The sequence below is a fragment of the Lynx canadensis genome, chromosome D4 (genome assembly GCF_007474595.2).
Source record: "Lynx canadensis isolate LIC74 chromosome D4, mLynCan4.pri.v2, whole genome shotgun sequence".
In the NCBI taxonomy this organism is placed as follows: domain Eukaryota; kingdom Metazoa; phylum Chordata; class Mammalia; order Carnivora; family Felidae; genus Lynx; species Lynx canadensis.
Genome location: NC_044315.2, coordinates 57,477,046 through 57,489,635, shown reverse-complemented (window position 1 = coordinate 57,489,635; position 12,590 = coordinate 57,477,046). Strand labels below are relative to the sequence as shown.

Here is a 12,590-nt window from a genome sequence, read left to right as displayed (position 1 = left end):
CCAAAAGAAGTTCTTGAGAGAGCAAAGTAATATGTTATCAGAGGGTGGAAAATAGACATTCTCATAAGCTGATGGTAGGAATTTGTAAACTTGTCAATATTAAAAATGTACATAAATAGATAGGTTTTTACCACATGTGCTAAATTATGAATATGCAAAGATATTTGTTGTAACATTGACTGTAATAGCATAAGATGGGGAAAAACTGGAAGATCTAAAAGTCTATCAATATTAGACTGGTTAATTAAATGATGACACATTCTTAACACTGGAATACATACAGCCATTTAAAAGAATGAGGCAGGGATGCCTGGGTGGTTCAGTTGATTGAGTATCTGACTTTGGCTAGGTCATGATCTCACAGTTTGTGGGTTTGAACCCTGCTTTGCACTGACAGATTCTCTGTTTCCCTCTCTCTCTGTCCCTCCTCCACTCATGTTATCTCTCTCTCTCAAAAATAAATAAACATTAAAAAGAAAGAAAGAAAAAGAAAGAAAGAAAGAAATATAAAACATGTATAAAAATGATATATTTTCCAGATATATAGCTCCAATATATATTAACTGAGAAAATCAAGATATTAAAACAGTGTATATTTGTGCAAAATTTGTCACTGTCTTCATATCTTGCTTTTCTCACTGACCAACATCCATAGAATATTTCTGGGGAAAAAAGGCATACAAGAAATTGCTAATATTGGTTGCCTCAAAGGAACATAACTAGGTGACAAGAAAGAGACTTAATTTTTATTATACATTCTTCTATACCTTTTACATTTTGTATCAGGTACAAGTAATGCCTACTAATGTGGTGATAATCATGAGGAAGAGGAGGAGGAGGATATCCAATGATGATAAAGAGAATCAGATGTATTGAGACTGAAATACCAGCTCTGGATTTTACAAGAGATGTGGTCTTTGCTAAACTGTTTAACTTTTTAAAGTTAAAAATTTTAAGTTATGGGAGAAAGTATTTGCAAACAACATATTTGATAATATATTCGGTTAATATCCAAAATATATAAAGAACACATATAACTCAACATCAAAAAAACCCACAAATAATTGGATTAAAAGTGGGCAGAGGACCTGAATAGACATTTCTCCAAAGATGGCCTACAGATGGCTAACGGACACATGAAACGATGCTCAACATCACTCATCATCAGGGCAATGCAAATTAAACCCACCATGAGATACCACCTCACACCTGTCAGAATGCCGAGGATCAAAAAGACAAGAAAAGACACGTGCTGGAGAGGAAGTGGAGAACATCTTAAAACCAGTGTTTGTGAAGCGTTCGTCACAGTGACTGGCACAAGGGAGCCACTCAACGAACGCAGCCAATCCTGCTACTGCTGTTAGACATTTATCCTGCTTCCCCATTCTGGATATCTAGGACTTCGACATAGGGACAAAGTATGCCGTCCCTGAATCGAGCACTGGCTTCTCTGAGACCCCAGGGAAAGCTCTGGAGGAAGCCAGCATCTGCTGTATGCTCTTGTCCGTCTCCCCTTGACCGTGTCCCAGTCGTTAACTCTAATTGGGACAGGGTGTGTGGTCCCTGGAGGCCCCAGGTTTGCTTAGGGCCTGTACCCCGTGCACATTTGACATTCCAAACTTTAAATTGCTTCTGGGACTAACAGGGTCCCTGTAGAGTTCACAGCTGCTGCCCGAGGACTCCTTTCACTGCTGGGGAAGATGTACCATTGGGATTTCTGTGTCTCAGACCAGGATGACATGTGTTCTCCACAAAGAGTCCTTAGCTGAGACACGCAGTCAGCCTGCACAGCTAGGAGGAAGGATGGGAGAGAAACACCAGCAGGGGCTAACATTGCCGTAGGGATTTAGCAGAGAGAAGAAGAAAGAGGGTCTCAGAGGTCAAGGAAATCCAGCAGGGGAGTGTCTGGGGTCTTTCTCTGGCATCCAGGGTCTGGCCCAGGGCACAGTGTGGAGTTGAGAACTGTGTCTGGGGTCAGGAGACTCAGACAAGTGGCTGCAAGCAGGATGCAGGTAGGGAGCACTGGGCTGTGGTGGGGACAGAGGTGGTGGCCATGACTTTTGCTGAGCATTTTCCAAAGATGGACTTTCCTCCTCACCCTGCCTCTGCTCTAAGAAACTTCCAGCTGCAACTGACTATGAGCAGCAGATGCTGGAGCGGGGAGGAGCAGCTGAAGCTAAGCCCAGGCAGTCCCTCGTGCTCCACAGAGCTCACCAGTGACCAAGCCCCTGCCTTGACACTGCTGCTCAGTCCTCCCTGGGAGGAGCCCAGAGCCCAGGGAAAGAGGCAGCCCTGTTCCCATCCCCATCCTGCTGAGATTTCCCGGAAGACTGAGCCTTCCTCAGGGTCAGAGGGTGAGCAAGACAGGCAAGCTGGGACCCAACCTTGTCTGATTCCCATTCCATGGCTAGTTCTTTCCATTTTTCTCACTTTCTTCCTATAGATACAGTAGTTTCCTCTTTTACACAGGGGATACATCCCAAGACCCCCAGTAGATCCCTGAAACCGCGGATAGTACTGAACCCTGTGTATACTGTTTCTTCCTATACACACATGCCTATGATGAAGTTTAATTTATAAATCTGGCACAGTGAGAAATTAACAATAACCAGGAATAAAATAGAACAATTGTAACAAAATATTATAATAAAAGTTATGTGAATGTGGTCTTTCTCTCAAAATATCTTATTATGCTGCACACCGCCCCCCCATTCTTCTTGCGATGATGCAAGATGATAAAATGCCCACACGATGAGATGAAGTGAGGTGAGTGACCTAGGTGTTGTGAGGCTACTACTGACCTCACCACACTCAGAAAGACCATCTTCTGCTTCCAGACCACACCTGGAGGTGGTGGTGGGGCAGGAAGTGAAACTTCTGAATGCAAAATGTCGGTAAGTAAGACGGGGGAGGGGGGTGGGTATTACTGTACTGAGAATTTTTTCCCCAAATACAATTTGTGCCCATAATATTAGAAAATTGGATAATACTGAAGAGGTAAAAGAGGAATCCCCTCCCCTAGTGATTCTTCTATAATTTCTTTTGAGTCACTTTTATCAATACATATTGTTCACCTAATTGAGATCATAACAGTGTGTACAATTTTGTATTCTCCCTTTGAATTTATTGTTGTAATGTAATGATGTAATAGTGTAAAAATTATAAATGTAACTTTAATGTCTAACATTCCATTCTATGAAGCGGTATCATTAGGTATTTATTGGTAGACAGTTATTTTGTTTCCTATGTTCATTCACAAATATGGCTGTGATAAATGCCTTTATTGAGAGATACTGGCCCTCCACTCATTGAATCATTAGAACTTTCTCCCAGGGGTGGAACTGCTGAGTTATGTGGGCTTTCCAGGTTTTTCCTTTTCCTAGGCAAACTGCTCTCCAGAGAGGCCATAGAACAGTATATAGAGGCAGTATGATGGTTTATAGGCTCCTAACTACCTTGTGTTCCCTTCCCTTCCTCGCTCTCCCAGGTGGACATCTGCCCAGTTGGGGCTGTAGGTGTCAGAGCTCCTGGTTTTCTTCCATCCCAACTCTCCTCCAAAGCCTGATACAGCCCTATTTCCAGCTGGCCATATCTTGATGGGAGACCAAGCATTCAGATCTCCCCACCATGTGTGCTCATGAGCACACACACACACACACACACACACACACCCCATACCACACACGCAAAGGAGCAGGCAGTCACCTTCAACAAAGTCTGAGCCTTGCCTGGTGAGGATGGTACTGAGCAATCCATGACAGAGTTGGACCACTCTGGGTAGCACCTGTTCAGCCTTTTCTTGATGCACATGGGAAACAGGCTTAGGGACTTGCTCCAGCCACCCAGAACACCCATGTCACGGGCAGGGGCAGGTCCCAGAGCTCTGGGCTCAGTGCACAAGATCTTCCTAGTCGTTCTGTTCACTCCAATTGAACCAGCTTTCATTCAGCACTGCTCCATGCTGGGCACTAGGACTTCCATGGCTGCAGCTCTCACACGGGGCAAATCCCGTGAGCACTCATGGCCACAGCACATCGTTCACGGGCAGACGCTTCTGTGTGCACAGCCCCAGCTCGTGGGCATAGACAGGATGGCTTCTCTAACAGAAGCCACTGCCCTTGGCCTCTGAAATCACAGCATATCCTTGTCACTATGGAATCCTGCTTGTGGCACCAACTGTAATGTTTACTTTTCATTTTCTGGAAGGGCTGGGAGAGCCACTGGGAGGAGTGGGAGATAAGCTGGGGCAGAATTCCATGGTGAAGCAGCTTACACACACACACACACACACACACACACACACACACACACGCTCACACACGCACACACACACACGCACCATTGCAATTAAGAAAGAGCTATAGAAATATTATGAATGAGGATTCTGAATATAGAGTCTGGGCAATTGCAGCTGAGAGCCTGGAAATCCTCTATACAAAGGCAGACAGGTCTTCCTATAAGCTAGCTGCTTGTGTAGAACACAAGAATGGAGGCAGAGAGCCAGAATATTACCCAAGAATAAAGTATAAACATAAAAGGACAAAGAAAAAACATTCCGTAGTCACCCCTGGCTAAGAATGTCACCAAGATTCTAATGAGCTGGGATTAGAAGTCAATGCCACATAACCTGCTGTCTGATGACTGTAGTCAGCATGGTTATTAAGAATTGTGTTAACTGGCCAGTGAGCTGCAAGCTGCCATTCCATAGTGTGGGTTCCATCACTCCAGTCAATCCTTGTGTTGGCTTCATAAAGTTCTGCCCCCTAAGGAACCTCCCCCCAATTTCTATTAGTGTGTGTGAAAATAGGCAGATCCCAGTTCAGATGACAGTCAAGTCTGTGTTGCTGAGGCTGGGCAGGCTGAGGAAGCAATCCTCGTTATGGCTGAGCCTTTACCTAGGCTTCATTCTGTCTGGATGTGGGCTAACACTTTTATACAAGTTGCTTCCAAACGTTAATAAAGTTTACAGAAGCTTAAAACTTTGCCCATTCTAAGAATTGGATCAGCTTGGGATTCTCCTCTCTGAGAATCTAAGAGAGCCCAGATTAGGTGGAATTTCTACAGAAAGAAATAATTTACAGCATTTTCCAGCTGTTGATCATAAAACAGAGGAAAAGTCCTCCTTGACTGGGGATTAGCTCTACTGGGCTCCAGTCCCGCCTCCATCAGCAACTTGCTCAGAAGACTCAGACAGGTCACACCCCTCTCTGGGCCTCAGTTGCTTTTTTGGGCCATGAGAGGATGAAACATCAGAAAAACCCCTCGCACACAGTCGGCTGGAACATTTGAGGCTTTTCCTTGGTGCTAGTCTACTCTAAGCTCTGTTGTGTTCCACCCCCGACCCTCTCTCATCTAAAAGCTAAGGACACTCCCACTTACTGTCTCTTACTGCCATTTTTCTCTTACACACACATGCTCTCCTCTTATGTAGCAGAGACTTGATGGCATACTAGATGCCTGAGACTCTTCTCAAGAAAGCCTGATGTGCTGCTTTTGTACTTTGCTGATGACAGAAGGGATATCACATGGAAAAAGCCAACTGGTCCTCCCCCATGGTGGGGTTCATTCTCCTGGGACTCTCAGCCCACCCAAGGCTGGAGAAAACATTCTTTGTGCTCATCCTGTCTATGTATCTGGTGATCCTACTGGGCAATGGGGTCCTCATCCTGGTGACCATCCTTGACTCCCGCCTACACACGCCCATGTACTTCTTCCTGGGGAACCTCTCCTTCCTGGACATCTGCTACACAACCTCTTCCATCCCTCTAGTCCTGGATGGCTTCCTCACTCCCAGGAAAACCATTTCCTTCTCGGGCTGTGCCATGCAGATGTTCCTCTCCTTTGCCATGGCAGGGACAGAGTGTGTGCTCCTGAGCGTGATGGCATTTGATCGCTATGTGGCCATCTGTAACCCCCTGAGATACCCTGTGGTCATGAGCAGGTCTGTCTATGTATCCATGGCTGTCAGCTCCTGGACAATTGGTGGGGCTGCTTCTGTGGTACACACATCCCTGACGATTCAGCTGCCTTTCTGCGGGAACAACGTCATCAACCACCTTGCCTGTGAGATCCTGGCTGTCCTGAAGTTGGCCTGTGCTGACATCTCCATCAATGTGATCAGCATGGGAGTGACAAATGTGATCTTCCTGGGGGTCCCAGTTCTGTTCATCTCCGTCTCTTATGTCTTCATCATTGCTACCATCCTGAGGATCCCTTCAGCTGAGGGGAGGAAAAAGGCCTTTTCTACCTGCTCTGCCCACCTCACTGTGGTGGTCATCTTCTATGGGACCTTATTTTTCATGTACAGGAAGCCCAAGTCTAAGGATCCCCTGGGGGCAGACAAAGAGGACCTTTCAGATAAGCTCATCCCTCTCTTCTATGGGGTGGTGACCCCCATGCTCAACCCCATCATCTACAGCCTCAGGAACAAGGACGTGAAGGCTGCTGTGAGGAACCTGGTGGCTCGGAAATACTTCACCCAGTGATGGAGGAGGGGTCCTCTGTGGTTCCTACCTCCAAGGGAGCAAGGGTTTTGATCATTGCAGCTGCCACTCAAAAGCCAGGTGATGTTAACTGAAATGATCGCTTGCCCTCTAGTTCATTTTCAGGGATTGTGTAACTTTTCACATTGTGTCTTCTGAGTTTTAGCCAGATATCTGAGAGCTTCAACAGATGCCAGGCAATAAATCGCTAATGTAATGTACAAAGACATTCTGAACACATCCTAAAACCGAGGAGAAAGGGACCATTAGGGCAAGCCGAATAGCCCATACTGTGTCTGAGCTACACAGTCAGTACACACAGGTGAGAGGGCTCTCACAGCAACTTTTTCATCCCTACTGGACTCCCCAGGACAGCCAGGAACAAGGAGGAAGTGGACATTTTCATTATTAGACTCAGTTTGCCTGAAATACTAAGAGGAGACAAAGACAAGGTCTCCACACAGAGGGCTTTTGAGTGGAAATAATCTAGCCTGATGAACTGAATTGCTTTTTAGCTATGAGAAAATTGAGGCTTATTTTTTCTCAATGCATTTCACATTATGAAACACTTCTTCTAAGTTAAATTCAAGGAGTATAGAGTTTGAATTTGATGTTTACCACTTATACAATTCCCAACAGAAAAGCTAGTTTTCTGGTAGATAATAACTCAGATTCTGGAAGAGAGAGAGAGAGAGGGAGGGAGAGGAGAGGAGAGGAGAGGAGAGGAGAGGAGAGGAGAGGATAGAGGAGAGGAAGGAAAGAAGGAAGGAAGGAAGAGGAAGGAAGGAAGGAAGGGAAGAGAAGGAAGGAAGGGAAGAAGGAAGGAAGGAAGGAAAGAAGGAAGGAAGGAAAAGAAGGAAGGAAGGGAGGAAGGAAGGCAGGAAGGAAAGAAGGAAGGAAGGAAAGAAGGAAGGAAGGCAGGAAGGGCAGGAAGGGAAGGAAGGCAGGAAGGCAAGAAGGAAGGAAGGAAGGAAGGAAGGAAGGAAGGAAGGAAGGAAGGAAGGAAGGAAAGAAGGAAGGAAGGCAGGAAGGAAAGAAGGAAGGAAGGAAAGAAGGAAGGAAGGAAGGCAGGAAGGCAGGAAGGCAGGAAGGAAGGAAGGAAGGAAAGAAGGAAGGAAGAAAAGAAAGAAGGAAGGAAGGAAGGAAGGCAGGAAGGAAAGAAGGAAGGAAGGAAAGAAGGAAGGCAGGAAGGCAGGAAGGCAGGAAGGCAGGAAGGCAAGAAGGAAGGAAGGAAGGAAGGAAGGAAGGAAGGAAGGAAGGAAGAAAAGAAAGAAGGAAGGAAAGAAGGAAGGAAGGAAGGAAGGAAAGAAGGAAGGAAAGAAGGAAGGAAGGAAGGAAGGAAAGAAGGAAGGAAGAAAGAAAGAAGGAAGGAAGGAAGGCAGGAAGGAAAGAAGGAAGGAAGGAAAGAAGGAAGGAAGGAAAGAAGGAAGGAAGGAAGGCAGGAAGGCAGGAAGGCAGGAAGGAAGGAAGGAAGGAAAGAAGGAAGGAAGGAAAGAAGGGAGGGAAGGAAGGAAAGAAGGAAGGAAGGAAGAAAGGGAGGGAGGGAGGGAGGAAGGAAGGAGACAGATAAATAGAGGCTAAAATTATTTGAAGAGTTTAGTGGGGTACAATTTGACACATTTCTTTGTTCCAGAACTTCTCAAAGTCTTTAATATGTTAAAATACACCGTGAATGTCCAAGAGATGTAAAATCTGTAGCTTTTCTGAGCCTCCATAGCTCAGCACAATAAACACTGGGAAGCATTTTCTTACCTATGACCTTGGGCAGGTTGCTTAATCTTTCTCAGTCTATTTCTTCATATTTAAAACCTAACCATTTGATTTTAGACAAATTAGATAAGATACTATATAAATGAGTACTTTTTGATGGTAAATGCAATAGAACTACAGATGGCAGTGGTAGTATCACGAATGCTGCACAGTGCTGTGTACCGTGTGGAAATGAGCCAGACATTGTTCCTTTCTAGACCAATAGACAGAAGATGAATGAGAGTCTCAGAGATGGTAGTAGATGGATAGAAGCAGTTTTAGGCCAAGTTATATTAAATTATATATTTAATTCTTTGAACACTGGCAGACTTATTTGAAAAGAATTTAGAAAGTGAATCCAATTTTGAGATTAGATCTTGGAAGTTTTTGCTTCAAGTGATATTTAAGTTTTATTATATTTATGAAAAGTGAATTGCATAAAGATGCATATTTTGTTAATACAATTTCACATCCTTATGTGAGTCCTGTTCCTGATTTCTACCATTACACCATTGCCAAGGATCTTGCTGTTGCAAATGCGCCCGTGACATCTAGCGGCCATTTAAGCAAACTTCAGACACTTAGCGCAGACAAACAGTATCATTGTTTGAAGAGGCTAGGGGTTTTCTTGTTCAACCCTATCTACAGGATGCATAGAGTTCCTCTCCAATGACCCTGACCCTAGTCAACCGGCGTTTGCGTGGACACCTCCAGTGACAGAGAATTCAATACTTCCAGATTCTAGCTGTTTCACTCAGCCCTAGGAAACCCTTCCTTGAATTATGCTAACCTATATCCTCCTCTAGCTTCTGCCTTTAGTCCTAATTCAGCTCTGTGCCTCTACATGAGATGCACCTAATCTCTTTCCTTCTGACATATGAAGACAGGTCTTCTGGTGCCCTGAGTCCCCTCCATCCTGCCTCCAGTGCCAAAATCACCCAACTTTACCCAACTGCCAGGGGCTGAACTGTACGTAGAGCACCATCTAGTTTATTCCAACAATAGAAAGACTGTGAAAGTTCCGAAAATACCTTGGAAATAAAAATGATGCTGCTAAGCTAACTCCATCTCCCCAGGATAGCCAAGATCAGACTGGCCAAGAGACACACTTTTGACCAAGCCCACCTTCTTGTCAGGCTGTCCTCTGCTCACTTGCTTTTCCACTGAGTAGTGGCGGCCATGTCCTTTTATATTATGAATGACATGTTCCTAATGTAAATGTTAAGTTAAAAATCATGTAAATAGTTTCCTCCAGGGATAATGGCTACTTCTATTCCCACCCTCCAATTTCACATTCCTTGCATTTCAAAATCAGTCACCTGTCTCCTGGTCCATGCTTTCGAGAAGAACAAGATGCATCAACAGTAACAAGATGACAGAAGACTGAGGAAAATTTTTCTTTGACCTAGGTCTTCAGTCTTAAAAACTATGGCTATGGTACCACACAATATAGGAATCCATCCCCCAAATGAAAAGAATCAGAATGTCTAAACTTTAAAAGATTACTGGTCTTTACCACAATGACGTTTGTTTCATGGATGATTGCTGGACCATAGCTAGTGGTTGACTGGATGGCTGGGAATGCTTGGGATTAAGGGGTTTTTTTATCGCTTTGCAGGGGAGTTGATCACTTTGGGGGATGTCGTGGCTCTAGAAGCTTAATTAGGTTTTTAGGGTTGATTAGGCTTGAGGAAAGGAAGATCACTGAGTATGTCTGGATTGATGGTGATTGTATTTGGTGAGGTTGATGGAATGACTTGATTAGGTAAGAACTTTGATAAGATATATAGCTCCTGGTCTAACATCAAAATAAAAAGAAAGGTTTCAACTATAAGTTTGGTCATTTTAAGAAGTAACCTTTTTGGTTTGCCAAATATAAAAACTTTGAAGTAAAAACGGGCTATGCTTAGTTATTTTTTAAAAAAATTAAAATGTTCAATTCTCTCTCCAGCCTTTCCTTGTGCTTTGGTACCTCAGCGTCAATATTCATTTCATTTGAGGCCCACCCGGTCTCTTAAAAAGCCAGCCACAAATAGCTCTCAATAGCACCTCTGGGCAGACACCAAAGAAGTAAATCTGATCCTACGTAAAATGTAGTGGCTTGCCAATGTTTTTGCCGGTTAGGAATTATAAGAATTTAGCCATAGAATTTGAAAATAAATCGAAGTCTCTTTTTAGCCATTTTTTGTTTTTAGTACAGACCAAAATCCTATTCATTGCAAAATGTTTTCATAGGCATGAATGCTTGTGTTTGATCCAGGAATAATAAATGATTGACTGTTACCCAGCAGCAGGGTGGGGTGGGATTCCTGGCACTTTGATTTTTTTAAGCAAAGGAAAAAACAACTGAGCAGAAATTGTTCTTTCAACAGCTTTTTGTGGAAATGTAGATTAAAGAGACTAGGTTTTTAAAAAATCTCTTATTGCAGTAATTACAAATACGGTTGCATGAAGCTAGTGGAAATACTGCTTGAGTCAGTGTAAGTTATCTGACCTAGACGTCGCCTCGAGGGGCATCAACTAACAAAACATCTTCAGTTTATTAGCTTTTTTATCTTAATGAGTTCTGGGTTAAAATATTTTCTTCTTAAATATAAATATTTGCTTTTGCTAAAGCTAATTTGAAATTCTTTGGTGTTGACTTGAGTATGCACAGAAAAGTTCAGTTTTGCTGGAAGAAGCTAGGAAATCCACTGTGGAAATTTAAAAACGCTAATGTGTTATAAATCATTACATTTCATTGTGCAAATTTTTACAATATAGAATAATATTTAAAATTATTTAGAAACAAACCTTGATGCTAGGCATCACAAAAGAAAAGTTTGTCTCATTTAAGAAGTGCTCTAAACCGACAGTTCTTAGACTTTTTGTCCTGAAGATTAACAAAACTTAAAAGACTGATGATACTATGTGATGTGGATGAGGATAGAGGGAAATAAATACTCTCACATTCTGCTGGTGCTAATGGAAAGTAGGTCAATTGTTTAATATAATGTTATAATATTAGGTAGACCTGCAGAATAAGGAGGCTGAATAAAGAAAAGAAAATTTAGCCATCTTCCAAGAAAGAAATCAAAGGGGCCTAAAAGTCAAAGTCCTGTTTCACAAACGGTGTCCCCATATGTTTACTGGGAGGGAGAGGAATGCCAGGTTTAGCAAATCAATATACAGAATGCCTGATTCAGTTCAAATTTCAAATAAACAATGAATGCTTTCATAAATATATACACAAAATATATAAACTTTTTAAAGTATTCATTGTTTACTTGAAAGTGAAATTATACTGGGCAACCTGTGTTTTATCTGGCAGCCCTAAATTAATATAAAACAATAACAGAGGTGACTGGGTGGGTCAGTTGGTTGAGCAGCTAACTTTTGATTTAGCCTCAGATCATGATCTCATGGTTCGTGGGATCAAGCCCTGCATCTGGCTCCGTGCTGACAGCATGAACCTGCTCGGGATTCTCTCTCTCTTTCTCCCTCTCTCTCTGCCTCTCCCCCACTCATGAACACTCTCTCTCTCTCTCTCTCTCTCTCTCTCAGAGTAAATAAACATGAAAAAATTATTATAATAACAAAAGAGGAAACTTTTACCTTGGATTGCTGCTAAAAATGCCGCCCTGGGTCTTCTCTTTTATGACGTCCCTTCCCCTGGGGAATGATTACTGTCAAAGTTCTGTCACAAGAATGGCTCAGCTAGTTTCTTTATTTTATCCTTATCCTTGGGTCTGTCTTACAGTATCCTCCAATATTCCTCCTTCATTTGGTCTTTCTTTTCCACGTATAAGCCTTTTCGATTTCATGTTGCAGTTAACAGCTGCATTCAACATTCAGTTAGCAGTACATTCAAGAGCCCATCCTCTTATCTATCTCAAAACTAGGGAAGGGCGGGAGACACCAAATCCAGAACAGAAAGTACAAATAACAAGCTAAATCTTTGGGGTGCTCAGCTGCAAAGGACAATTGTTTCACTACTCTTGGTGCTTTGAGAAGTAAACGACAGCCTAGAATAGACAAGCGAGGACAAGATTCTTTCAAGAACATGAAGTTTACCTGGAACCTGATTAGTTCCAATCCCACTTATTCTGATTTGCAACCATCCTCCTCTACCACCACCCAGACCTTTGGGGGCTTAAGAGGGCTTGTTACAAATATAAGAAAATATAGTCAAAGCAAATACTGAAAATTATATAGACATGTGGACACTGATGTGATATTTGATATGAAGGAGTTGCTCTTAAATGTTTTGGGGTATAATAATGGTAATGTAGTTACAGCTTTAATCAGAGTCCTTGCGTTTTTAAGTACATCCTGGAATATTTTCAGGTCAAATGATATTTTTGGAATTAGCTTCTGAAG

General features: G+C 42.9%; 1 protein-coding gene across 2 annotated transcripts; it reads left to right on the top strand.

Moving 5' to 3' along the window:
• Nucleotides 1–959: 959 nt before the first annotated feature.
• Nucleotides 960–6,485, top strand: LOC115499568 (olfactory receptor 2S2). 2 transcript variants are annotated; one of them, XM_030293658.1, is made up of 2 exons: nucleotides 960–969; nucleotides 5,536–6,485. In XM_030293658.1, exons 1-2 carry the CDS (start codon nucleotides 960–962, stop codon nucleotides 6,483–6,485), a joined length of 960 nt encoding a protein of 319 aa, XP_030149518.1. The 2 variants fall into 2 exon arrangements, with proteins under 2 accessions (XP_030149518.1, XP_030149517.1); XM_030293657.1 differs by lacking the exon at nucleotides 960–969 and having other exon boundaries at nucleotides 5,526–6,485.
• The last annotated feature ends 6,105 nt before the right edge of the window (nucleotides 6,486–12,590 follow it).